Source organism: Equus asinus, chromosome 17 (genome assembly GCF_041296235.1).
Source record: "Equus asinus isolate D_3611 breed Donkey chromosome 17, EquAss-T2T_v2, whole genome shotgun sequence".
NCBI lineage: Eukaryota > Metazoa > Chordata > Mammalia > Perissodactyla > Equidae > Equus > Equus asinus.
Genome location: NC_091806.1, coordinates 12,944,551 through 12,971,859, shown reverse-complemented (window position 1 = coordinate 12,971,859; position 27,309 = coordinate 12,944,551). Strand labels below are relative to the sequence as shown.

At 36.1% G+C, this 27,309-nt stretch overlaps 1 protein-coding gene across 8 annotated transcripts in view; it reads left to right on the top strand.

The window, feature by feature from the left end:
- Window positions 1–27,309, top strand: part of LOC123277871 (ubiquitin carboxyl-terminal hydrolase 25-like) — a 96,037-nt gene that overhangs the window by 19,195 nt on the left and 49,533 nt on the right. For 5 of the 8 annotated variants that reach the window (XM_070487713.1, XM_070487711.1, XM_044749900.2 and 2 more), the window contains exon 4: window positions 8,675–8,761. The exons of 2 other annotated variants lie outside the window; for them this stretch is intronic. In XM_070487713.1, coding sequence (XP_070343814.1) covers window positions 8,675–8,761 — 87 coding nt within the window. Of the gene's footprint in view, window positions 1–8,674; window positions 8,762–11,546; window positions 20,272–27,309 lie in introns of those variants that run through there. One more of the 8 variants, XM_070487715.1, reaches the window with a different exon arrangement.

Genomic DNA, 27,309 nt, shown 5'->3' with positions numbered 1-27,309 from the left:
TAGAAACTGGCTTGGGGTTGTGTTTCTTTTAAGTTGTATACTTGAAACATAACTGCAGGCTAAGTTTTAATATGCCTTTCTATCTAATAAACTAGTTTGGGGATTGCAGTATTCCCCACCCCACTCTGTTCCTTCTCCCGGTATGGAGTTTTAACACTAGAGTACTATCTGTGCTTTATTTGAAATTATTTTGAATTAATTTCTCCTCCTTCCCGGCTAAGAATTGTTGTCAGAATGTAAAGAAAATATTTTTGTATGTCTTGCAAATTAAGGGAAGGATGTAACCAAGATGTGAAATTAGAACTGCTTTTTTTGTGATTAGATTTATTTGTATATAATGGAAAGTGTTATTCATAGAATTATAGTCATTTAAATACTATTTTTAATACAAGGAAGCATTTCATTTGAGGAGGGTATAGATTGGCAGATAATTCTCAATGTATAGGTGAAAATGATGTAAAGAATAAATATTGATGAATCAAGAATAACACATGTTCCTTCTAACTTGGGAAGCCCTTAATGGAATGTTTTTTGAGCCCCTTATTCTAAAATGAAAAATCTTTGTATGCATAGATATCTGTCCTCTTCTCAATTTTAACTAATTTTCTTTTCTTTTTTTTCTTACTCTTTTATGTGATGACTATTGTCATAATTCTTTACCATTCTCAGTTAGACATTAATAAGGTTATTAGATTGCAAAACCTTAACAATCTCCTTAATCTATGAATAATAACCCTTTAGGAAAATTAATATTTATGTTTATTTTGCTAATACAGTAGAATTGTAGCTTATTAATTAGTGTTCCTGATGAGTACTTTTTAAATCATTAGATGTAGGGGCCGGCCCAGTGGCACAATGGTTAAGTGCGCATGTTCTGCTTCTCGGCGGCCCAGGCTTCGCCGGTTTGGATCCCGAGTGCAGACATGGCACCACTTGGCAAAAGCCATGCTGTGGTAGGCGTCCCACATGTAAAGTAGAAGAAGATGGGCATGGATGTCAGCCTTCCTCAGCAAAAAGAGAAGGATTGGCAGTAGTTAGCTCAGGGCTAACCTTCCTCAAAATCAATCAATCAATCAATAATAAAATCATTGGATGTCTGTGCCACTTCTTTTTATATTAAAAGTATCTCTTCATTTGTAGCTTTCCAAACCTGTATGTATGACAGTGTAAATTTTCATGTGATATTAAAGCAGCTAACTTGGTTATGTAGTTCATTTTCTATAAGGTTAATTGTGTTCTGTAGGATATTAATTTGTAATTTTACCATTTTTTCCACTTCAGTGTAATAAATTTCAACCTTTTCCCCCACTTTTTTTGCTTCTGGCACATGATACCGTGCAATTTGAATTCCTTTAGCTTTCTGGATTTATGCCTCACTCTTCAATATACTATGGTAAACACTAGTTAGCATGTAGTATGTATGTATATTTCTTTTCCAAGCTATTGAAATATTAAGGAATACCTGGATTAACCTAAATCTGTAATAATAGCTTTGTTCCTAGGCTTGATTGCACATTAATTATTCACTTAAATCCCAACAATATCTAACATTTTCTTTGCTATCTTAGAGTCTCTTCGATCTTCCTGATAGGCTATCTTGCTTTACTTTACTTGCACTATTAGTAAGGGGTTTTACATTTCACTGTCCAATCTAAATTTTATAATTTAGACATCATTTTAAAATATGAAGCTCACTATGAAGGCTGTGATCTGAGTGTTCATGAATATGCTTCGCTGCCTCTATTTGGACAAGTGGATGCTATCTCTGCACTATTATGGCCAATAAGTGAGGCTCATTGATTAGACGCTTCTCTTAGAAAACTTTAAGAAGAAAGAAAGTACTTGGAAATAATCAATATTTGTTTGTTAGAAGAGGAGTTCTTTATTTTTCCACAGCGTATTGTAAGAGGCCTGTTTGAAATGATAACTAAATTACTATTAATAGGTATGGGGATCATAACTTATCATTTTCATAGGTTAAACTCCTCTCATATCTTAATTCAAATTTGAATCAGTTGTTTATCTATTTCTATCTTAAGTGTTATTTGCTGACCTTAGATTTTGCTTTACATTTCAAATTTTTGGTGTTTTTTTGGTAGAGAGCAGAATGAACTAGAAAAATCGCTTGTTTTCAAAATTTGAAGTAATTTTACTAATTTTTAAGTTTTATCTTAGATGAGTGGCTACTTAACTGGTAGCATGGCTTTACCACACTCCTAACATAGGCAAGTATAAGGTTTTCGGAATTACTTATTTTTTCTTTTGGAGAGATTTAGACACCTAGGAGAAGTAACCTGTAACCTTAAAAAATTTGAGTTATAGTGAATTATTAAGATATTGACTTGGGGATTTGGAAAAAAATGTTAAGCGTCAAATTTTGGAAAATTGTGGACGGGAAAAAATTTGTCTGAAGATCACTTCGTGGTTTTTTTTTTTCCTTACTATAATTATTCTATTTTAAGTAGTTTTTTATTTTCATCTCTAGTAATAAAAACTTTTTGTTTTTTCATTTTCTGACATTATTCCTTAATTCCATAGACATAATCTGAGATATAACAGTTTATCATCATAATTGGAACTTCTCACTTATGAAAGAAAAGTTGGGCAGGAAGTCTGTATTAGTGTTGGAAGTGTTTTATTATATTTTCCAAAGTGAGTTGGAGCTTGTTCAAACTGTGACGTAAATGTACTATAAAGTTTCAATTACAAAATTTCTCAGGGATGGAATTTACTTAGTTGGCAGGACTTGCAGGAAGCAACTGGGATTCTTTTCCTTCTAAGTATATCTACCAATTATAGAAGGTTACTGAGATTATAAACTGCTAACTTTGGAGTAGGTAGTGGGAGTAGGCTACAAAAGGTAGAGCTTTATTGTACTTGTTCTTTTAGCTATTGGGACCGATAATTTGGGAGAAAAGTGGTAGAGTATCAGAAAGGGATTATAAGAGGCAAAGAGAAGATTTTACAGAGAATAGCTTAAATAGTCTTTTGGATGCTAGCAATATTAGCCTGACTGTCTTTAGATTGAGCATCGACCCCTTATCTAGTCAGGACTGTTTTAATCCTGTTCAAATGAATTTTTATGTAAAAAGTACTAAGTGGGGCTACTTTCTCCACTAGGGTATCCGTGAATGAGGTAGTTATTTAGAGGTATGTATTCTCCTCTCTCTCTAGTTTGGAGTGTAATCCGTAGATTCTCAGGATGATCCTTAGCACCTTTCCTATTTGGATGCTTCTGAGATGCTCAGAAGTAAGGTGCTCATGCTTCTCAGTTTGCCTGGTACAGTCCAGTTTATTCCTCTTGTAGATCCACTAGTGCCTATTAATTAGTCATAAAGCCCTCTTTCATCCTTGGATAATGAAGGATATGGTCACCCTACTCATAAATCATGTAACTACAGGTTGACTAAAATACAAGCATCCTGAGGGCAGAGAACATATCTTCTAGGTTATTGTTCTATACCAGTATACAGTACAGTGTCTGACACATTGGAGGAGCCTTTTAAGTAATTATTGAATGAGTGAGTGAATGAACCAAAAAGGACCATATATTATTTATGGTGGAATTGAAGACTTTAATTGCTTCTATCACCCTAATGCTGTATGGGATTGAAAAGATGTGGCAAGTTTTCAAAAAATCTCAGGATATCATTTAACATGTTTATTCACATGACTTGCTCTTATCTCTTTAATCTTCATCAAAGAACGTAAGTACATAGTTCAAACAGAAAACCAAAACCCCATAGCAATAAAAGGCTTACAGTGAAAAACAACAGTAATCAGCCTCAATCCTCCCTATCTCATACTCCTTAAAGGCAACTACAGCCACTTCCAGCTGTTTCTCCTATCTCATTTTTCTAAATGACATGCCTTCCTGCTGAGAAGAATGAGGATTTAGCTCTTTCATTTCAGCTACCTAGAATTGCCTTTCCTTTCATCTCCCAACATAACTTATATTACAAGTTAAAAATAGTCAGTAGTGTTGATGTTTTCTGTGACTTTACATATTACACTGATTTACTACGACTACCCCTTTGAAATCTTTTGTTTTCCTGGAATTGTCAATTGCCATTATTTTTCCTTTCTGTTTTCTATATACTTGTTCTTAAAACTTTCTATATGCTCCAACATCTCTGTTATGGTCTTATCAATAATATGTTTTATTTGCTCGAACATATTAGATCCATTTTTAGGGGGGTTGGGGGAGTACTTTCCCACAGAAGATTGCCCTGCCTCAAATCCAGACTGGATTGTGATTCTTTTTGTTTTAAGCACTGTTGCTGGCTTTCCAGAAGCAGGTCTAGAGAAAGGGGATCCGGGAAGGGTCGATTGGGGCTCAGTTGGCGAGTTTTTACTTAATCCTCCTGTGTGTAGCCCAGAATCTCATGCCCTCTCCTACCATGGCACACACTGCGACTGATTTTCCTGAACCTCAGTCACTTAAGTTCAGTTATATCCAAAGACTAAACTTTCTGTATCCCACGCACGGAGGGAGTAGTTGTCTGATCTTCTGGGTCTGGGAAGGACAGAGGGACTTAATTGCTCTGTATCCAGACTTTCATCTTGTAATCAGGCCATCTACGTTTAGTCCCTACCTTACCTTGAAACTTACGTGGTACCATTTCATTTTTTTTTAAATCTACCAAGGAGAATTTATCTTGCTTCTCCTTGGTATCCTCCATTACAGACAGTTGATACCTTCCTTTGCTCTCTTGTCATTATTCTTTTTGTTTTCCACAAATTGTTTGAATTCTCATCTCTCATAGCTCTCTGCTGTTAGCAGGAGTTTAGCCAAGGTCCATTTCAGCAAGTGCTCTTCAGAATTCACATTTTAGCTTTAGACTGAATGAAAGGATACTTGTTTTCAGTGTGCATCAATCATAAACACAATTTAGGCAGTAGTGATATTTACCCTTTCCCACCCCTTTTGGAGGAATATGTTGACCACTACTATTATGACTGTGATTTAGAGTGCAGAGTGTTTTGGACTTAAAAAAGTTAATCTCTATGATTTGTGTGATGGTCACAAGTTCTACTTCGGGTGATAAGTTGTTAGGTTGTTCTAGACCAGCTTCTTGATCATATTTTCCTGGACTGCAAAACAAAACAAAACGAAAACAAAAACAGCTTTTTGAAGACATCACATAACCCTAAAGCAGTGAATAATTTTGAGGCTAAGCTTTGAGAAAACAAGATGTTCAGAGAGTAAGCTTCACATTTTGGGCTGATTTTATTCTCGAGGCAATTCCAGAAATAGTTCTGAATGGCTGGGAAACTAAGCAAAGTTTTGCACAGATTTAGAGCCCTAGTAAACACCTCAGACTTTCAGTTAGAATTATAAAGGGCTAGAACCTAGGATTAACTGAGACCCGAAAATAAAGCGTGCTTTATAGTTTCTGAATTCCACCTTCATCTCAGAATTGATTGGATGAAATTGATCTTGGATTGCAAATGGCCTCACTCTTGCTTCCTGCCAGAAGCAAATGTAAATTCTTTTGGAAGATAATATCATCATTGAATTTTCTCCAGTTCGTCGTGTATAATGTCTAGCACTCACATCAGCTGTAATCAGTCATATCAGCAAATAAGATGTGTCTAAAAATTAATAGAAAATAATGGGCAATAGAAATATGCCTACAGGAAAACCTGAAAATTGAATTGATATAACTATTAATATGCTCAACGAATTAAAAACCAGAATGAGGATTTTTTTTTTATTGAGGTCTAACTGGCTTTTAACATTGTGTAAATTTCAGGTGTACATTATTATATTTCAGTTTTTGTATAGATTGCATTGTGCTCACCACCAATAGTCTAGTTTTTATCCATCACCATTCACATGTGCCCCTTTACCCATTTTGCCTGCCCCCATCCGCTTTTCTCCTTATCTATGTGTGTGTTTGTTTCAGATTGAGAATTTTGATAGAAAACTAAAAACTATTAAAAAAAATAGAAATTTTAGAACTGAAAAATATAACAAAGTCACAAAATCAATGGATGAATTATAGCAGCATATTAGAAACAGCTGAAGAGAGAATTAGCTAGACAGTTGGTCTGAAGAACATTTTCAGATTAAAGCCATGAAATGCAGATAAGAGCATATAAGAGATTTTTAACATGGTGAATAGTACTAACATAGTGTATGTGTGGTTCAAGGGAGAGTAAAAAGAGAATAGGGCAAAAGTAATATTTGAAGAAATGACTGAGAGTGTTCAAAACCTAATGAAAGAGATTGAGCTACAGATTCAGGAAGGAATAGGAATCAAGTAGTATGGACATAAAGAATACTGTGACAAGGCATATCATAATAAAATGGAAAAAACTATAGACAAAGAGAAAATCCTAAAAGTAGCCAGTTGGAAAAGATATATATCACCTCTATGAAGGAGCAAAAATAAATCTAACAGCTGACTTCTCAACAGAAATGCGATCTTTAAAGTGCTGGAAATACTAACTGGCCATATAGAATTCTAGAACTAGCAAAAATATTACAAAAATGAAGTAAAAACAATTTTCATTTTAGCAGATGGTGAAATAATTCACCACCAGCAGACCTACACCAGATGAAATTCTACTGGGTGATCAGGAAGCAGGAAAATGTTCTCCAGCGGGAACTCAGAGCACAGAAATAGGACTGGGATTCTCCTAATTTGTCCATATTCTCTTTCCAATTTAAATTCCTCATAAGAACAGCCCATACTTTGCCCCCCTTACTTATATCTCATTTCTTCAGTACTTATTACTGCTGTTCTTCTCCCATTCTACTGAAGAGATGGTTTTCTAATTGACAAATCCAAAGGTTGTTTTTCCTGCCCTTACTTTACTGGAATGTGGCAACCTTTGAGAGTAATGCTCATCTTGTCCTTCTTAAAATTTGCCGGTATTCTTTGATGTGCTTCAGAATCTTCTGTGGTACTTTGTGTCTTTGTTGACACAGGTTCCTTTTAAAGCTCCACTGTTATTCTGATACACAGCTATATGTGAAAGCCCTTGGTTTCTCTACTCCTTTTTCTTCTGTGATCTCATACTCTCCATTTCCCTTACTATTCTTATTTTGTCTTTCTCATCGTTCCTCTGGCTTTTAAATGATTCTTTTTCCCTAGGGTTCTGAGCTTGGTCTACTATTATTGTATTCACATTTTTTCTGATTTATAACATCTATACTCATTGTTTTAACTTGTAATCACAAGATTGTGATCAGGGCAGACTTAATATATTTTATTCTCTTTTGCCTGTCTTCCTTGTGTCTGGCCATGTAGTGAGTGCTCCATAAATATTTGCTAAATGAATAAATAAATGAATTATCTCATGTTCATATTGTTGCATTAAGAAATACTTCCAGATCGCAAGATAACCAAAATATTTTCCTACAGTTCCTGTTATCAGCTTTATGGTTTTACCTTTCATATTTAGGCCTTTAATCCACATCTATATCTATATATCTATATCTGACTCTTTTTCTTGTATATACTAGGCCAATTTTCCAAACACCCACCTACTAAACAAAACTTTGTTTTTATTTGTAGTGCCACCTTTATCTATGTGTTAGTCAAGTTGGCTAACCCATCTTTACTAAGATTTAATACATCATTGCCTCCTGTCCAGTGATTTTCAAACTTTATCAACTGTGATTCTCAGAAAGGAAGACAGTCTACGTTGTAAAACACTTTACATGTACACATGTATATAAAATCTATACAAGAAAAATTTTACAAACAGTATCCTGTGGTGAATTTACAGTGTATGATATGTTCTGATGTTTTCCATTGCATTTTATTTCATGTTTTAAACATGTTCATCGTGATAACATTAATGGATTATAAGTTATAGTTTAAAAAACAGCTCCAGGAAACCTTCCCACGGACGTCTTTCATATGCTCTCGTTATGCTCTGTATGATCTGAATTAGAGTATCTTGGAATCATATTTCTATTGCTATAATTATATGTGTGTCTCCTTCTAGGTTGTGTGTCTCCTTGAGCACAGAGATAATATGTAATTTCTTTGCTGTGCTATCACTGAGCATCTGATTTATTTATTTATAAATAAATTTGTTTATTTTAAATGAATTAGAATTATTTATAAAATAAATTATCATTATATTATAACAGATAATATAATAAATAATATATTATAATAAATAATATAATATATTATAATATAATATATAATAATAATATTATAATAAATAATATAATATATTATAATATAATATATAATAATAATATTATTAAATAAATTTAAATTATTATAAGTTTATTTGTGCTATATCCTTGTAGAATTGCTACGTCTAGATAACTCATAGTGAACATAACGTGTCTGAAAAGTTGTAGACTTTACATTTGTTTATCTTCTATTTTGAGGAAACTGTTAAGCACGTAGTAATATAAGGAAAGCTTTAGTAATATAATATGGTGTGGGGTTTTATTTTTGCATTGTCCATGTATACTTTTCTGCTTTGCAACACAATAAATATTGTTAATGATCAAGAATAGTATGTTAAGGTATAAGAAATTTGACTTTTTCTTGGAGAGAAAATAGTCTTATGCTAATTGCATCTGTTCTGTGTATAAGCAGTATAATTGTCAAAAACAAATCTCTAAGACCCGTCATATTTTTATGGTTTTGTTAATAGAATTTTCCCTTAGTTATCTTAAATTGTTGTTCTTTTTCAGTCGTTATTCAATCTTTTGGAATTTAGAAGATTAGTCCTGAATTATAAGCCTCCATCACATGCTCAAGATTTACCCCAAAACCAAAAGGTAAAATACAAAAAGATTTTTAAGCAGAGCATGTATGATATGGTCTTCCTGTATTATCTGTGCTTGTTTTAGGAGCACTTGCCCCGTCAAGTGTGAAACAGTGTCAAACTTGAAGGTCAACCCATTAATCTCACTTTAGTAATTGCTTTTTTCCTTCCTTTTGAGTTGTCAAATTTCGGTAAACTTTATAGGTTACAATTTACAATTCAAGGTCTTTCCTCAATTGTCTGCTGAAAACTTGTGTAGAAATCAAAAAGGTTTTCTATTGTTTGTGTAGATAAGCCCTTGAGAAGATTAGTTTTGCACTGGCTGTCTTTGCAGTACAAATGTATAACTTATATTTTGTAAGTTAATGTTGTTAGGCAATATAATGTGAGAGCTCAGACACAGGGCCAGATTGTCTAGGTTCTGGCTGTGAACCTAGAGCAAGTTACGTGATCTGTCTTTGTTCAGTTTGCTTATCTGAAAAGTGTAAGTAACAACAGCAGTTATTTTATAGAGTTACTGTGAGAATCAGATGAGATAAAACACATAAAGGGCATAGAAGCGCCTGGTACATAGTAAGTACCAGATGTCAACTCTTGTCTGTTATTATATTGTTTATATTAGCTTTTAAAAAGATAAGACTTGATTTGCATGCAGAAGTTCATACTTAGTGGAAAAAAATTGCTTATGGAGATAGTATGCTTGAGTATAGGGCTTTTCTGGTCTTGTCATTAAAGAATTTGTAGCCCTATAGGGAACTAGTCTCAAAGATATAGAAGTTAAAATTTTAGGTTTCAGTAAAGTCTTGAACTTTGTGTGACCTATTGTTAGTAGTAATGATACATTATTAAACTATAGTTTTCTTTTAGTGTATAATTTTGAAAACTACTTTTACTGTAACCATATGAAACATTTATAATACAAGCCAGTGGGAATATAATTTGATTTATAACTAGCTTTTTAAGCTATAATCGTTGGGCTATAAAATGTCAGGCTGATAAACAAGCCGTTTTTAAAAGGGAACTAAGATCACCTGACAACCCCTCATACCTCCAGAGAAATTAAGAAAAACTCCTTCAATCATTACAGTTTGTACATGAAACTTTTTGAACCTATTGCTTCCTGTTATTGCAGTTTGTTATTATCAGTGGTTCTTTCTTCTGATGTCTCAGTTGAATTATATTTATAATTTATGTGACATTATTTAGAATTATTACTTCTGGTTAGGTATTCATATGTATATTGACCTTTTTTGTATGTTCCGGGATTTTAGTGCTTTACAGAGTTTTAATTTCTCAGTTGTAGCAGATTTTTGGCAAACTGAATCCTCAGTATATATAAAGGATAATATCTCACTTGCAAGTGGGATTTTTGTAGGACTGCAAGATTGGTTTAGTGTTTAGAGTTCAGTGTAATTCACCGTTTTAACAGACTGAAGAAAAAAAACCATATGATTATCTCAGTAGATGAAGAAAAAAGGATTTGACAAAAGCTAGCATCTATTCATGACAAAATCTCTCAGAAGCTAGGAATAGCAAGAAACTTTCTTATCCTGATAAAAGCTCATTTATGAAAAAATCTACAACTTATATAATATTTAATGTCGGAAAGGCTGAATGCTTTTCTCCAAAGGTCAGGAGCAAGCAAGGATGTCGGCCCTCACTACTTCTATTAAGCATTAGACTGGAGTTCTCAACCAGTTTTATACAGCAAGAAAAAGAAATAACATGCATGTTGGAAAGGAAGACAGAAAGCTGTCTTCTTATGTTTATGACTTGACTGTCTATCTACAACATCCTAAGTACTCTCCACCTACAAAAAGATGCTAGAACCAAGAAATGAATTCAGCAATGTTATATGATACAGGCGAACACACAAAGATCAGTTGTATTTCTAAATACCAGCTGCACACAATTGGAAATTTAAATTAAAAAAATACTTATATACAATAGCATAAAATATGGAATATTAGGGCTAAAGTGGGCAAAAGATATATATGAAAACAACAAGATATTGTTGAGAGAGGTTAAAGAAATAAAGTGATATATTATGTTCATGGATCAGGGGATTCAATATTGTTAAGATATGAATTGTCCTCAATTCAATCTATAGATTCAGTGCAATCCCAGTCATAATCACAGCAGGCTTTTTTATCGGAATTGACAAACTGATTCTAAAATTTATATCGAAAATCAAAGGATATAGAATAGCCATAGCAATTTAAAAAAGAAAGACAATGTTGGAAGAATTAATTCTCAGGCTACAGTGATCAAGACACTTTGTTATTGGTGAAAAGATAGTCATATAGCTCAATAGAACAGAATAGAGAGTCCTGAAATAGACCTACATGTACAGGGTGAATTGATTTGAGTCAAAGTTGCCAAAACAATTCAATGGGCAAAGGGAAAATCTTTTAAACTAATGGTGTCATAGGCAGAAAAATAATTCTCAACTCTTACAGGACACTATATATGGGAAAAGAAATTCATAATAGGGTATAAACCCAAAAGGAAGAAAACCATAGGAATTCTTGAAGAAAACACAGGAGAAAATTTTAGTGTCCTGGGTTAAGAAAAGATTTCTTAAGTAGGACAATAAGAAGGCACAAATCATAAAAGAAAAAAGTGATAAAATGGACTTCATCAAAATTAAAAACTTTTAATCTTTGAAAAATTCGTACAAAATAAAAAGACAAGCCACAGACTGGGAGAAAATATTCTCAAAACATGTATCAGATAGAGAGTGGGTGGAGCAAAATGTCGGGGTGAGCTGACCTGGGATTCTCTCCCCTCCAAAATAGAACAAAAGATTGGAAGAACTGAATTTCAGAGAATAAACATAATGCCAGCTCGTTAGAGACCTACAATACCAAGAAGGCGGAGATCATAACCTTGCTTACACCCTCGGAGGCGCTGGAACGGTAGGAGAGAACATCGCTCCCTCCCCTAGAGTCTGCGATCGCTGCGGCGCGGGTCGGGAAGGAGCGGGGGAGGGGCCGCGTGACCAGGGGATCATCCAGGACTCCTGCCGCTGATTCAGTGGAGACCCGCTGACGGGGGGAAAGTTTCCGTCCGTGGGGACCCTATAAATCAAGGGCCTTGGGAGACCAGAGAACAGAACTGATCTGAACCCAGACCGGTGTGTGTAACAGCCCCTCCCCCCTAACAAAGCCAGTGGGCGCAGCCATCTTGCCCAAAGGCGGAGAGCTAACACGCCACTCTCGACCCCCATCTAGTGGCGACAGGCTGTAACTGCAACTGAATTCTACCACCATGAGAAAAAACCGCTCCTCTACCATCCAGCAATTTATAAAAGCCCCAGACCAGAAGGAAAACAATAAAAACACAGAATTAAGTCCTGAGGACTTGGAATTAGGTAAACTAAGTGATAATGAGTTCAGAGCAGCTATAATCAAAAAACTCAATGAGGTAGCGAGAAAGATAGAGAAACAAGCCGAGTTCTGGAGTTACTTCACAAAAGAGATTGAAATCATAAAGAAGAATCAAACAGAATTACTTGAGATGAAAAACACAATGGACCAGATAAAACAGAATACGGATTCCCTGAATGCCCGTGTAGACAACCTAGAGGAGCAAATCAGCGTAATCAAGGACAGACAGGCTGAATGGCGCCAGACAGAGGAAGAAAGAGAACTAAGAATTTAAGAAAATGAGGAAAATCTCCGAGAGATAATGGATTCAATGAGGAGTAAGAACATAAGGATCATAGGAATTCCCAAGAATATGGAAAAGGAAAATGGAGCAGAAAGTGTGCTTAACGAAATTATTGAAGAGAACTTCCCAAATCTAGGGATCAACGGAGAAATGTGTGTAGAGGAGGGTTTTAGATTTCCTAGATTTGTCAATGTAAAAAGACCCACCGCAAGGCACATAATAGTAAAGTTGGCAAATAGGAATGATAGGGAGAGAATACTCAGGGAAGTAAGGGAAAAAAAGAGAATAACCTATAAAGGAGCCCCTATCAGACTGTCAGCCGATTTCTCTACAGAAACCCTACAAGCTAGGAGAGAATGGAGTGATATATTCAAAGCTTTAAAGGATAAAAACCTTCAGCCAAGAATACTCTATCCAGCAAGAATTTCCTTCAGATATGAGGGAGAAATTAAATCTTTTCCAGACAAACAAAAGTTAAGGGAATTTGTAACTAAAAGCCCTCCATTACAAGAAATCCTCAAGAAGGCTCTCATACTTGAAAAAAGAAAAAAGGGAGAAAGGGGACACAATCCACAGACTAGGGAGGCCGATGGATGGAACCAGAACAGGATAGCAAATATTCAACTATAGCATTAGGGTAAAAATAAGGAAACTACCAAAACAAGGACGATCTTAGCACTCTAACTACCAATTAATAAGACGAGTTGGAATAAAAAATGAAAATAATTATTTAGGAGGGGAAGAGCAAAGGGTCTAAATCAGTATTGGTCGAGTAAGTAAGAGACCAGCAGAGAATATATTATACACGAGATTCTAAATACAAACTTCAAGGTAGACACTAAAATAAAGTACAGAACAGAGTCACAAATCATAGATAAGGAAAAATCTAAGAAACCCAGCATAAGAAATTGCAGTATTAAATGGGTAGTCTAAAGCACACAGGAAAAGAAACACAGGAAAGCAAGATAATGAGCTACAGATTGACAGCATTAAGTCCACATGCATCAATAATCACTCTCAATGTGAATGGGTTGAACTCTCCAATAAAAAGACACAGAGTGACAAAATGGATTAAAGAACAAGATCCAACAATTTGTTGCCTCCAGGAAACACACCTCAGCCCCAAAGACAAACACAGACTCAGGGTGAAGGGGTGGAGGACAATACTTCAAGCAAATAGCAAGGAAAAAAAGGCAGGTGTTGCAATTCTCATATCAGACCAAGTGGATTTCAAAATAAGACAGGTAAAGAGAGACACAGAGGGACAGTATATAATGATCAAAGGGACACTTCGTCAAGAAGAAATAACACTTATAAATATCTATGCACCCAACACAGGAGCACCAAGATTCATAAAGCAACTATTAACAGACCTAAAGGAAGATGTTAAAAACAACACAATAATAGTAGGGGACCTCAACACCCCACTCACATCAATGGACAGATCATCCAGACAGAAAATCAACAAGGAAATAGTGGAGCTGAATGAAAAACTAAAACAATTGGACTTAATAGACATATATAGATCACTCCACCCTGAAGGAGCTGAATACACATTCTTCTCAAGTGCACATGGAACATTCTCTAGGATAGACCATATGTTGGGAAACAAGGCAAGCCTCTACAAATTTAAAAAAATTGAAATAATAACAAGCATCTTCTCAGATCATAGTGCTATAAGGCTAGAAACTAATTACAAGAAAAAAGCTGAGAAAGGCACAAAGATGTGGAGACTAAACAACACACTACTGAACAAGCAATGGATCATTGAAGAAATTAAAGAAGACATAAAAAAATACCTGGAAACAAATGAAAATGATAGCATGCCATACGAACTCATATGGGATACAGCAAAAGCTGTATTAAGAGGAAAGTTCATCGCAATACAGGCACATCTTAACAAACAAGAAAAATCCCAAATAAGCAACCTTAAAGCACACCTAAGTGAACTAGAGAAAAAAGAACAAATGAAGCCCAAAGTCAGCAGAAGGAGAGAAATAATAAAAATCAGAGCAGAAATAAATACTATTGAAACGAAAAAGGCAGTAGAAAGGATCAATGAGACAAAGAGCTGGTTTTTTGAGAAGATAAATAAAATTGACAAACCACTAGCCAGACTTACAAAGAAAAAAAAGGGAGAAAGCTCAAATAAACAAAATCAGAAATGAGCGAGGAGAAATAACAACAGACTCTGCAGAAATACAACAGATTATAAGAGAATACTACAAAAAACTATATGCCAACAGAATGGATAACCTAGAGGAAATGGATAAATTCTTGGACTCCTACAATCTCCCAAAGCTCACTCAAGAAGAGGCAGACAATTTGAACAGACCAATCACAAGGAAAGAGATTGAAACAGCAATCAAAAACATCCCAAAGAATAAAACCCCAGGACCAGATGGCTTTCCTGGGGAATTCTACCAAACTTTCAGAGAGGATTTAATACCTATCCTTTTCAAGCTATTCCAAAAAATTAGGGAAGATGGAACACATTCTATGAGGCCAACATCATGCTGATACCAAAACCTGACAAGGACACCACGAAAAAAGAGAACTACAGGCCAATATCACTGATGAACATAGATGCAAAAATTGTAAAGAAAATTTTGGCAAGTAGAATTCAGCAGTTCATCAAAAGAATCATACATCAGGATCAGGTGGGATTCATACCAGGGACACAAGGATGGTTCAACATCCGCAAATCAATCAACGTGATACACCACATCAACAAACTGAGGAATAAAAACCACATGATCATCTCAATAGATGCAGAGAAGGCATTTGACAAGATCCAACAGCCATTTATGATAAAAACTCTGAACAAAATGGGCATAGAAGGAAACTACCTCAGCATAATAAAGGCCATATACGACAAACCCATAGCCAACATCATACTCAATGGGCAAAAACTGAACGCCATCCCCCTGAAAACAGGAATGAGACAAGGATGCCCTCTATCACCACTCATTCAACATAGTACTGGAGGTCCTGGCCAGAGCAATCAGGCAAGAAAAAGGAATAAAAGGAATCCAAATAGGGAGGAAAGAAGTGAAACTCTCGCTGTTTGCAGACGACATGATCTTATATATAGAAAACCCCAAAGAATCCATTGGAAAACTGTTAGAAGTAATCAACAACTACAGCAAAGTTGCAGGGTATAAAATCAGTTTGCATAAATCAGTAGCATTTCTATACTCCAGTAATGAACCAACCCAAAAAGAACTCAAGAATACAATACCATTCACAATCGCAACAAAGAGAATAAAATACCTTGGGGTAAATTTAACTAAGGAAGTGAAGGACCTATATAATGAAAATTACAAGGCCTTTCTGAAAGAATTGGATGACGACATAAGGAGATGGAAAGACATTCCATGTACATGGATTGGAAGAATAAACATAGTTAAAATGTCCGTTCTACCTAAAGCAATCTACAGATTCAATGCCATCCCACTCAGAATCCCAATGACATTCTTTACAGAATTAGAACAAAGAATCCTAAAATTCACATGGGGCAACAAAAGACCCCGAATTTCTAAAGCAATCCTGAGAAAAGAGAACAAAACGGGAGGCATCACAATCCCTGACTTCAAAACATACTACAAAACTACAGTAATCAAGGGGCTGGCCCCGTGGCCGAGTGGTTAAGTTCGCGCACTCCGCTGCAGGCGGCCCAGAGTTTCGTTGGTTCGAATCCTGGGCACGGACATGGCACTGCTCATCAAACCACGCTGAGGCAGCGTCCCACATGCCACAACTAGAAGGACCCACAAAGAAGAAGATACAACTATGTACCGGGGGGCTTTGGGGAGAAAAAGGAAAAAATAAAATCTTTAAAAAAAAAAAACTACAGTAATCAAAACAGCGTGGTACTGGTACAAAAACAGGTGCACAGATCAATGGAACAGAAGTGAAAGCCCAGAAATAAAACCACACATCTATGGACAGCTTATCTTTGACAAAGGAGCTGAGGGCATACAATGGAGAAAAGAAAGTCTTTTCAACAAATGATGCTGGGAAAACTGGAAAGCCACATGTAAAAGAATGAAAATTGACCATTCTTTTTCACCATTCACCAAAATAAACTCAAAATGGATCAAAGACCTAAAGGTGAGACCTGAAACCATAAGGCTTCTGGAAGAAAACGTAGGCAGTACACTCTTTGACGTCAGTATTAAAAGGATCTTTTCAGACACCATGACTTCTCAGAGAAGGGAAACAATAGAAAGAATAAACAAATGGGACTTCATCAGATTAAAGAGCTTCTTCAAGGCAAATGAAAACAGGATTGAAACAAAAAAACAACCCACTAACTGGGAAAAAATATTTGCAAGTCATATATCTGACAAAGGCTTAATATCCTTAATATATAAAGAACTCTCGCAACTCAACCACAAAACATCAAACAACCCAATCAAAAAATGGGCTGGAGACATGAACAGACATTTCTCCAAAGAAGATATACTGATGGCCAATAGGCACATGAAAAGATGCTCATCATCGCTGATCATCAGGGAAATGCAAATCAAAACTACACTAAGATATCACCTTACACCCGTTAGAATGACAAAAATATCTAAAACTAATAGCAACAAATGTTGGAGAGGTTGCGGAGAAAAAGGAACCCTCATACACTGCTGGTGGGAAGGCAAACTGGTGCAGCCACTATGGAAAACAGTATGGAGATTCCTCAAAAAACTAAAAATAGAACTACCATACGATCCAGTCATCCCACTACTGGGAATTTATCCAAAGAGCCTGAAGTCAGCAACCCCAAAAGTCCTGTGCACCCCAATGTTTATTGCAGCACTGTTTACAATAGCCAAGACGTGGAAGCAACCTAAGTGCCCATCAACAGACGAGTGGATAAAGAAGATGTGGTACATATATACAATGGAATACTACTCAGCTGCAAAACAGAACAGAATCATTCCATTTGCAACAACATGGATGGACCTTGAGAGAATTATGTTAAGTGAAATAAGCCAGCGAGAGAAAGATAATCTGTGTATGACTCCACTCATATGAGGAGTTTAAAACTATGGACCAAGAACAGTTTAGTGGATACCAGGGGAAAGGTGGGGTGGGGAGTGGGCACAAAGGGTGAAGTGCTGCACCTACAACATGACTGACAAACATTAATATACAATTGAAATTTCACAAGATTGTAACCTATCAATAACTCAATAAAAAAAAATTTTTAAAAAAAGAAGATATAAATATGGCCAATAGACACATGAAAAGATGTTCATCATCGCTAATCATCAGGAAAATGCAAATCAAACTACACTAAGATATCGCCTTACACCCGTTAGATTGGCAAAAACATCCAAAACCAAGAGCAACAGATATTGGAGAGGTTGTGGAGAAAAAGGAACCCTCATACTCTGTTGGTGGGAATGCAAACTGGTACAGCCACTATGGAAAACAGTATGGAGATTTCTCAAAAATTTAAAAATAGAAATACCCTATGACCCAGCCATCCCATTACTGGGTATCTATCCTAAGAACCTGAAATCAGAAATCCCAAGAGTCCCTTGCACCCCTATGTTCATTGCAGCATTATTTACAATAGCCTAGACGTGGAACCAACCTACATGCCCAGAAACTGATGATTGGATAAAGAAGATATGGTATATATATACAATGGAATACTACTCAGCCATAAAAAAAGACAAAATTGGCCCTTTCGCAGCAATGTGGATGGACCTCGAGGGTATTATGTTAAGTGAAATAAGCCAGTCAGAGAAAGACGAACTCTATATGACTCCACTCATAGGTGGAAGTTAACATATTGACAAGGAGATCTGATCGGTGGTTACCAGGGAAAAGGGGGAATGGGGGGAGGGCACAAAGGGGGAAGTGGTGTACCCACAACATGACTAACAATAATGTACAACTGAAATCTCACAAGGTTGTAATCTATCATAACATTAATAAAAAAAATTAGTTGCATTTCTATACACTAACAACACAATATCGAAAAAGGAAGTTAAGAAAACCATCCAATTTATAATAGTATCAAAAATAATAAAATATTTAGAAATAAATCTAACTAAAAAGATGAAAGACTTGTAAACTGAAAACTACAAAGTATTGGTAAAAGGAAGTAAAAAGGACACATATAAAGGGAAAGATATCCCATGTTCATGGATTGTAAGGCTCAATGTTGTCAAGATGTCCATACTACAAGATGTCCATTGTACAGTCAATACAATCCATATCAAAATCCCAGTGGCATTTTGGATTGGAAATAGAAAAAAATCCTAAAATGCATATAGAATCACGAACGACCTCGGATAACCAAAGCAATCCTACGGAAGAAGAAGAATGCTGGAGACATCCTACTACTTGATTTCAAACTATATTACAAAGCTATAGTAATTAAAACAGCATGGTACTGGCACAAAGAGATGTATGAATAGTGGAAGAGAGTAGAAAGCCCAGCAATAAACCCATGCATATAGATGAGATCAACAGATCTTTGACAAGGGTGCCAAGAAAATACAATTGGGAAAGAACAGCCTCTTCAAGAAGTAGTGCTGGGGGGAGGGAGCTGGCCCCGTGGCCGAGTGGTTAAGTTTGTGCGCTCCGCTGCAGGAGGCCCAGTGTTTCATTGGTTCGAATCCTGGGCACGGACATGGCACTGCTCATCAAACCACGCTGAGGCAGTATCCCACATGCCACAACTAGAAGGACCCACAACGAAGAATATACAGCTATATACCGGGGGGCTTTGGGGAGAAAAAAGAAATAAAATCTTTCAAAAAAATTTTTACAAATTAAAAAAATAGAAGTAGTGCTGGGAAAACTGGATATCCACATGCAAAACAGTGAAGTTGGGCCCTTATCTTACATCATACACAAAATATCAACTCAGATGGGTTAAAGACTTAAATGTAAGACCTGAAACTGCAAAACTGTTAGAAGAAAACAAAGCAGAAAATCTTTGTGACATTGGACTGGGCAACGATTTCTTGGATACAATACCAAAAGTTCAGGGAACAAAAGCAAAAATAGACAAATGAGACTACATCAAACTAAAAAGCTTCTGTACAAAAAAGGAAACAGCAGTGTTAAAAGGCAACCTATAGAATGGGAGAAAATATTTGCAAACCATGTATTTGATAAGAGTTAATATCCAAAATATACAAATAACTTGTATAAATCAACAGCAAATATAGCCCAATTTAAAAAATGAGCAAAGCACTTAAATAGGTGTTTCTCCAAAAAAGACATACAAAAGCCCAAGAAGTATATGAAAAGATGCTAACATCATTAATCATCAGGGAAATGCAAGTCAAAATCACAATATCACCTCACACTTGTGAGAATAGCTATTACTGAAAAAAAAAGAGATAACAAGTGTTGGTGAGGATGTGGAGAAAAGTGAACCCTGGTGCTCTATTAGTAGGAATGTAAATTAGTACAGCCCTATGGAAAACAGCATGAAGGTTAAAAATTAAAAATAGAACTACCATATGATCCAATAATCTCACTTTGGGTATTTATCCAAAAGAATTGAAATCAGGATCTCAAGGACATATTTACACTCCTGTGTTCATTTCAGAATTATTCACAATAGCCAAGATGTGGAAACAACCTAAATGTCTATCAACAGATGCACGTATTTAAAACAATGTGGCAAAAAAATAAATAAAAATTAATTAATTAATTAAAAATGTGGCATACATGTGTGGTGATGGACTATAATTAGTTTTTGGGTGGTGACCATGATATAATCTACAGAGAATTTGAATTATATTACAATGTACATCTGAAAGCTATATAATGCTGTAATCCAATGTTACTGTAATAAAAAAAAATGAGAAGGAAAGAAAGAAAGAAAGGTAGGAAGGGAGGGAGGGAGGGAGAGGGAGGGAGAGAGGGAGAGAGAGAGAGAAAGAAAGAAAGAGAGAGAAAGAAGGGAGGGAGGGAGGGAGGAAGGAAGGAAGGAGTGGCATATACATACCTGGAATATTATTCAGCTTTAAAAAAAAATGAGGAAATCCTGCCATTTGAGACAACATGGATGAAACTTGAGGTCATTATTCTAAGTGCAATAAGTCAGTGATAGAAGGACAAATACTGCATAATTCCACTTAGTAGAGGTACATAAAACAGTCAACTTCATAGAAGCATAGAGTAAAACAGTGATTTCCAGGGGCTGAGGAAAGGAGAATAATGAATGATTGTTTAATGGATATGGAGTTTCAGTTTGAGAAGATGAAAAAGTTCTGGAGATGAATGGTGTTGATGTTTGCACAACAATATGAATGTACTTTATGCCACTAAACTGTACACTTAAAATGGTTAAAATGGTAATTTTTATGTTATGTATATTTTACCACAATAAAAAGTATACCAAGGGAGAGGAACAAACTGTGAGTGAGGTTGGCAGCAAAATTGCTACCTATTAGGATCCAGCTTAAGGCATGGCTTCCCTTCCTGATTCTGTATTTCAGAAGCATGTCAGTTTGGTTTAAAGGTCGTGATTGATAACAAAGAAAGGTCATTCCGTGCAGGGCTCCAGCTGGATCTTCATCATCTCAGAAGCTGAGGAAGAGATGACTAGTGGAGCCGCCTTCCTATAGTCTTTCTGTTCTGTACCTCTGGATGTCTTTATACATGAGTGCTTGGCTGAGAGTGATTTTCTCAGTGGCAACTGTGTGAAAGTGTAGTACTTTACTGTAAGCCCTATTCATCTCTGTGGGGTGGAGAACAAAGCTATATTCCCCTGAATACATCAGGAGAACCTGTCCTCTAGGAACTCACCCCAAAGGAAGTTGATATGTCTGTGACAAACTACTCGATCTTTTGGTAGTTGGGAATCCTGCCATCTAAGTCTCCTTAGCCAGTCACTAATAAAAACATCACAATCTCCCAGTGTAATCTGCAACATAACCTTGAAGGCTAGCATTTCTATTCTCAGGGCAACCATATCCTTTAAAACAGTCCAGTTTTCAGAAACAAATACATTCTCTGAACTCTTACTTAAACCTAAAATCACTCCATATCCTATATCAGGCTCTTCTATGTCAAAATGAGCAGCAAAGCCCTATAATGAAGCTTTCCAACTTACCTTACCCAAATCTCACCCTGAACTACAGCCAGAGACATATGTTTAACCAAAGCTCAACTGCATTTCTAAAACTGACCTATAATGATGTTTGTGGATGCCAAGTGGGAGTACCTGAAAGGCCTTGACTGATGCTTCAGTGAAGACTCCAACAGGGCCAGTTACTAATCTCCTGAGTACTTGTGAGGTCAATGCATTACCAGGTCCTACACTTTGTGAAAGTCTATTTAAACATTTCTCTAGATTCAATGAAGAAAAATCACAAAGAAGGACCCTTAAGTAAATGACAGCAACAAAGCGTGTACTAACAAGCTGAAGATTTGTTTGGGAGACACTGCTCCTAAGCTTAGCGAGTTAGAAGGAAGGCTATGTCAGGAATAAAAGAAATTATCTCCACATTGTTCCTGGAGTTTTGGGGAAACAAAAATTTGGCAGAATTTATATTTAAAAAATGTTCAGTCAAGTGAATTTGATTCACTTATTATACATTTTAGCTCCATAACACTAGCTTTTCCTGATTTGAAGAATTTGTTGTTCTCATCATTTTGTTTTTCAATAAATTTATTGAGGTCATAATGCTTTATAACATTGTGTGATTTCAGGTGTACATTATTTTTATCAGTTTCTGTATAGACTGCATCATGCTCAAAACCAATAGTTTAATTTTTATCCATCACCATACATATGTGCCCTTTACCCCTTTTGCACCATCCCAAGCCCTTCCCCTCTAGTAACCACTAATCTGTTCTCTTTATCCATGTGTTTGTTTATCTTCCACATATGAGTGAAACCATGTGGTGTTTGTCTTTCTCTGTCTGGCTTATTTCACTTAACATCATACCCTCAAGATCCATCCATGTTGTTGCAAATGGGATGATTTTCTCTTTTTTATGGCTGAGTAGTATTCCATTGTATATCTATACACCACATCTTCCTTATCTGTTCTTCAGTCGATGGGCACTTGGGTTGCTTCTATGTCTTGGCTAGTGTGAATTATGCTGCACTGAACATCAGGGTGCATAAGTCTCTGAATTACTGATTTGAAGCTCTTTGGGATAGCTGGATCATACAGTATTTCTATTTTTAATTTTTAAAGAAATCTCCATACTGTTTTCCATAATGGCTGCACTAGCAGTGCATTACCACCAGCAGTGTATGAGGGTTCCCTTTTCTCCACATCTTCTCCAACACTTCTTACTTCTTGTCTTGTTAATTATAGCCATTCTGACGTGTGTAATGTGAGATATCATTGCAGTTTTGATTTGCATTTCCCAAACAATTAGTGACATTGAACCTCTTTTCATGTTCCTGTTAGTCATCTGTATATCTCCTTTGGAAAAATGTCCATTTATAACCTCTGCACATTTATTGATCGGGTTGTTTGTTTTCTGTTGTTTACTTATATGAGTTCTTTATATATTTTGGAAATTAAACCCTTGTTGGATGTATGATTTGCAAATATTTTCTCCCACTTGGTGGGTTGTCTTTTTGTTTTGATCAAGGTTTCCTGTGCCTTACAGAAAATTTTAGTCTGATACAGTCCCATTTGGTTATTTTTTCTTTTGTTTCCCTTTCCAGAGTAGACATGGTATTCAAAAAGATTATGTTAACACCGATGTCAAAGAGTGTACTGCCTATATTTTCTTCTAGGTACTTTATGGATTGAGGTCCTACATTCAAGTCTTTAATCCATTTTGAGTTAATTTGTGTGTGTGGTGTAAGATAATGGCCTACTTTCATTCTTTTGCATGTGGCTGTCCAGTTTTCCCAACACCATTTATTGAAGAAAATTTTTCTCCATTGTATGTTCTTGGTTCCTTTGTCAAAGATTAGCTGTCCATAGACGTGTGGTTTTATTTTTGGTCTTTCAATTCTGTTCCGTTGATCTTTGTGTCTGTTTTTGTGCCAGTACCATGTTTTTTTGATTGCTATAGGTCTGTAGCATATTTTGAAGTCAGAGATTGTGATACCTCCAGCTTTGTTCTTTTTTCTCAGGATTTCTTTAGCTATTTGGGGTCTTTTGTTGTTTCATATAAATTTTAGGATGCTTTGGCCTATTTCTGTGAAGAATGTCATTGGGATTCTGATTGAAATTGTATTGAATCTGTAGATCGCTTTAGGTAATATGAACATTTTAACTATGTTGGTTCTTCCAATCCATGTGCATGGAATATCTTTCCATTTTTTATATGTCTTCTTTTTTCAATAAAGTAATAGTTTTCAATGAATAGGTCTTTTACATCCTTGGTTAAATTTATTTTTAGATATTTTATTTATTTTGTTGTGATTGTAAATGGAATTATATTCTTGACTTCTCTTTCTTCCATTCATTATTAGTGTATAGAAATGCAATTGATTTTTGTAAGTTGGGTTTTTTACACTGCAACTACGCTGCAGTTGTTGATTATTTCTAATAGCTTTCTAGTGGATACTATAGGGTTTTCTATATATAGAATCATGTCATCCAGAAACAGCAAGAGTTTCACTTCTTCCTTTCCAATTTGGATGCTGTTTATTTCCACTATTTCATTGTTGACTGCAAGGTCTATCCATTGATGTAAGTGCAGTGTTGAGATCCCCTACTACTATTGTGTTGCTGTTAATTTCTCACTTTAGGTCTGTTAATAGTTGCTTTATATACCTCATTGCTCCTGGAATAGGTGCATACAGATTCATAAATGTTATGTCCTCTTGGTGGAATGTCCCTTCTCTCATTATAGACTGCTTCTCTTTGTCTCTCATTGTCTTTTTTATCTTGAAGTCTACTTTGTCGAAGTATGATAACACTTGCTTTCTCTTGTTTACATTTGCTTGGAGTATCATCTTCCATCCCTTCATTCTGAGCCTATGGCTATCTTTAGAGCTGAGATGTGTTTCCTGGAGGCAGCATATTGTTGGGTCTTGTTTTTTAATCCATTCAGCTACTCTGTGTCTTTTAATTGAAGAATCCAATCCATTGACATTTAGAGTGATTATTGCTATATGGGAGCTTAATACAGCCATTTTATCTCTTGTGTTTCAATTGTTCAATATTTCCATTGTTTCTCTTCCCTTGTATTTCTGTCATTTCAGTTTTGTGGGGTTTGGTAATAGTTTTCTCAGTTTGCTCTTTATTTATGAATTGTGGCTCTGCTCTGGTTTTCTGTTGAGTGGTTACTGTGAGGTTTGTATAAAATTTCTCATAGACGAGATAGTCCATTTTCTGGTAACCCCTTATCCCCATTAGCCTAAGCAGATTCCATGTCTTTCCTCTTCCCCTTCTGAATTGTTGTTGTCATAAATTATTCTGTTTTGTGTTGTGAGTTTGTGACTAAATTGAATTGTTTATAGTTATTTTTGATGTTTTCTTTCCCTTTATCTGTTGTGTTATAATTTTTTACTTCCCTGTTCTTAGAGAGAGTCACAGTTTCCTGATTTTGTTTGTGTATTTATCTCCTTGCTCAAAGCTTTGTAGGCTTTTGTCTTTCTGTTTCAGGTACGAAGGATTCATTCATCACTTCTTGTGAGAGAGGTCTAGTGGTGATGCGCTCCCTCAGCTTTTGTTTATCTGGGAAAGTTTTAATTTCTCCATCATATCTAAAGGATGGTTTCACAGAAGAGTACTCTTTGCTGAAAGTTTTTGTCTTTCAGTATTTTGAATATGTCATTCCATTCTCTCCTACCCTGCAGGATTTCTGCTGAGAAATCCACTGAAAACCTGATAGGGATTCCTTTGTAGACTGTTTTCTTCTGCCTTTATGCCCTTAATATTTTTTCTTTGTCATTGACTTTTGCCACTTTTGCTATTATATGCCTTGGAGAAGGTCTTTTTGCATTCATGTAAATAGGAGTTCTATTGACTTAATGTACTTGTAAGTCCAGTTCTTTCCCCAAGTTTGGGAAGTTCTCAGCTATCATTTCGTTGAAAAAGCTATCTACTCCTTTCTCCCTCCCTTCTTCCTCTGGAATACCTATAATCCTTATGTTTCTTTTCCTCATAGAGTCAAATATTTCTCAAAGAATTCCTTCATATTTTAAAACTCTTAGTTCTCTCTCGTTCACCTGAGGCATCTATAGTTCTATCATCTAAATCGCTAATTGTTTCCTCCATAATGTCAGTTCTACTTTTTAAGGATTCTAGATTTTTTAAATCTCTTTGTGTTCTTCATATCCAGAATATCTGCTTTTTTTTTTAATAGTTTCAATCTCTTTGGTGAAGTATTCCTTCTGCTCATTAATTTTATTCCTTAGCTCATTGACCTGTCTTTCTGAATTTTCTTGTAACACATTGAGTTTCTTTCTGACAACTATTTTGAATTCCTTCTCTTTTAGATTGTAAATTTGTGTAACTTCAGGGTTGTTTCTAGAGATTTGTCTTTTTCCTTCTGCTATGAGTTACTGTAGTTTTCATGAAGTTTGATGAAGTGATCCTTTGCTGGCACATTTGTGGTAGTATCAGGTCACAGATTCCACCTACCACAGCTGGGGGGAAGCAGGAGCTGTGTTTCTGGTTCCACCCCATCTAATGGAAGTTGGGCAGGTATGGTGGGCACTCCCACAGTCCAGCATAGCATTTGCACACATGCCAGGCTGCCACTTCCTACACTTAAAATCATGCTGGCCACTGTGCTTGGCAAGTGGGGCTCCTTCATATCCAAGCCAGGGCCACTCAGTGGGGATGCAGCAGCATGGTCGTCACAACCACAGGCTAGTATAGCACTCATGCAAGCATGTAGGGTTGCTGCCAACTCCTCTCACAGTCATGCCATGGTGTGTCCCCACTGGCAGGGCCACCGCAGCATGGTGGGTGTGCCTGCAGGCTGAGATAGCATTCTTGTGCTCACCTGACTGCCACCACCTCTGCTTACAGTCACACAAGTCACTGTGTTTGGTAGGCTCCATCATAAGTTGGAGCCACTTGGTGGAGCCACAGTGGCATGATGAGTGCTCTCACAGGCCAGGATAGCATTCATGTGGAGGCTGGGCAATCCTCACCTCCTCTTAGAGTAGTGCCTGACACTGTTTGAAGACCTACTACCTGGCTCACTGCTGCCAGGAAGGGGTAGGGGAGTGTTCAAGTGTCACCACTGCTTTCCAGGGACTCAGTTCATCCACCTTCAGATGTATATCTGCTTGGGTCTCTCATGCATCCTGTTGTTCTGAGTGGCTATCCTCCATTGGTCAATAAATGTCCATTTAGTTGTAATTCAGAAGGGGAGAGACAAAGGGAACAGCTCACTCCACCATGTAGCTGATGTCACTCTCTCCTATTGCTTTTAACTTGGATTGGATGTTGTTCTAAGAGATATGAAAAGATATACATATTTTGAAGATGAATTTATACCTGCATAGAAAGCCAAGAAAGTGAGTAGAAATTAAATCCTAGAGCTATCAAATTTTCCTAACTAAAGCAGCTAATTTTTTTAGTAAATTCAGACTGATAATGGGAACCAAAATAAACTATATTTTTCAAGATTGGGTCAGTTCATAGACAGCTAAAAATTTCAGTGTGTCACTTGATAGCTCTTAGAGTCTTTTTGTGGGGAGCCACAAATTTCAGTGTGTCTCTTGGAGCCACAAATAGACTCCAAGAGACACACTGAAATTTTTTTCTGCATATAACTTGAGAGAAAGAAAGCAATTACTGGGCTCAGTCTGAAAACTGAGGAATCCACAATCAATAGATCCAGGTCAGTGATAATTAAAACTTTTCCCCAAAATTTTACTCTTATTAATTTAATTTAGCCAATTTATTTTCACTGAAATGGTTTTTGTAGTTATATCTCATGAATTGAAAGTTAATCTTTTTCCCTAAAAATGAATTTGGA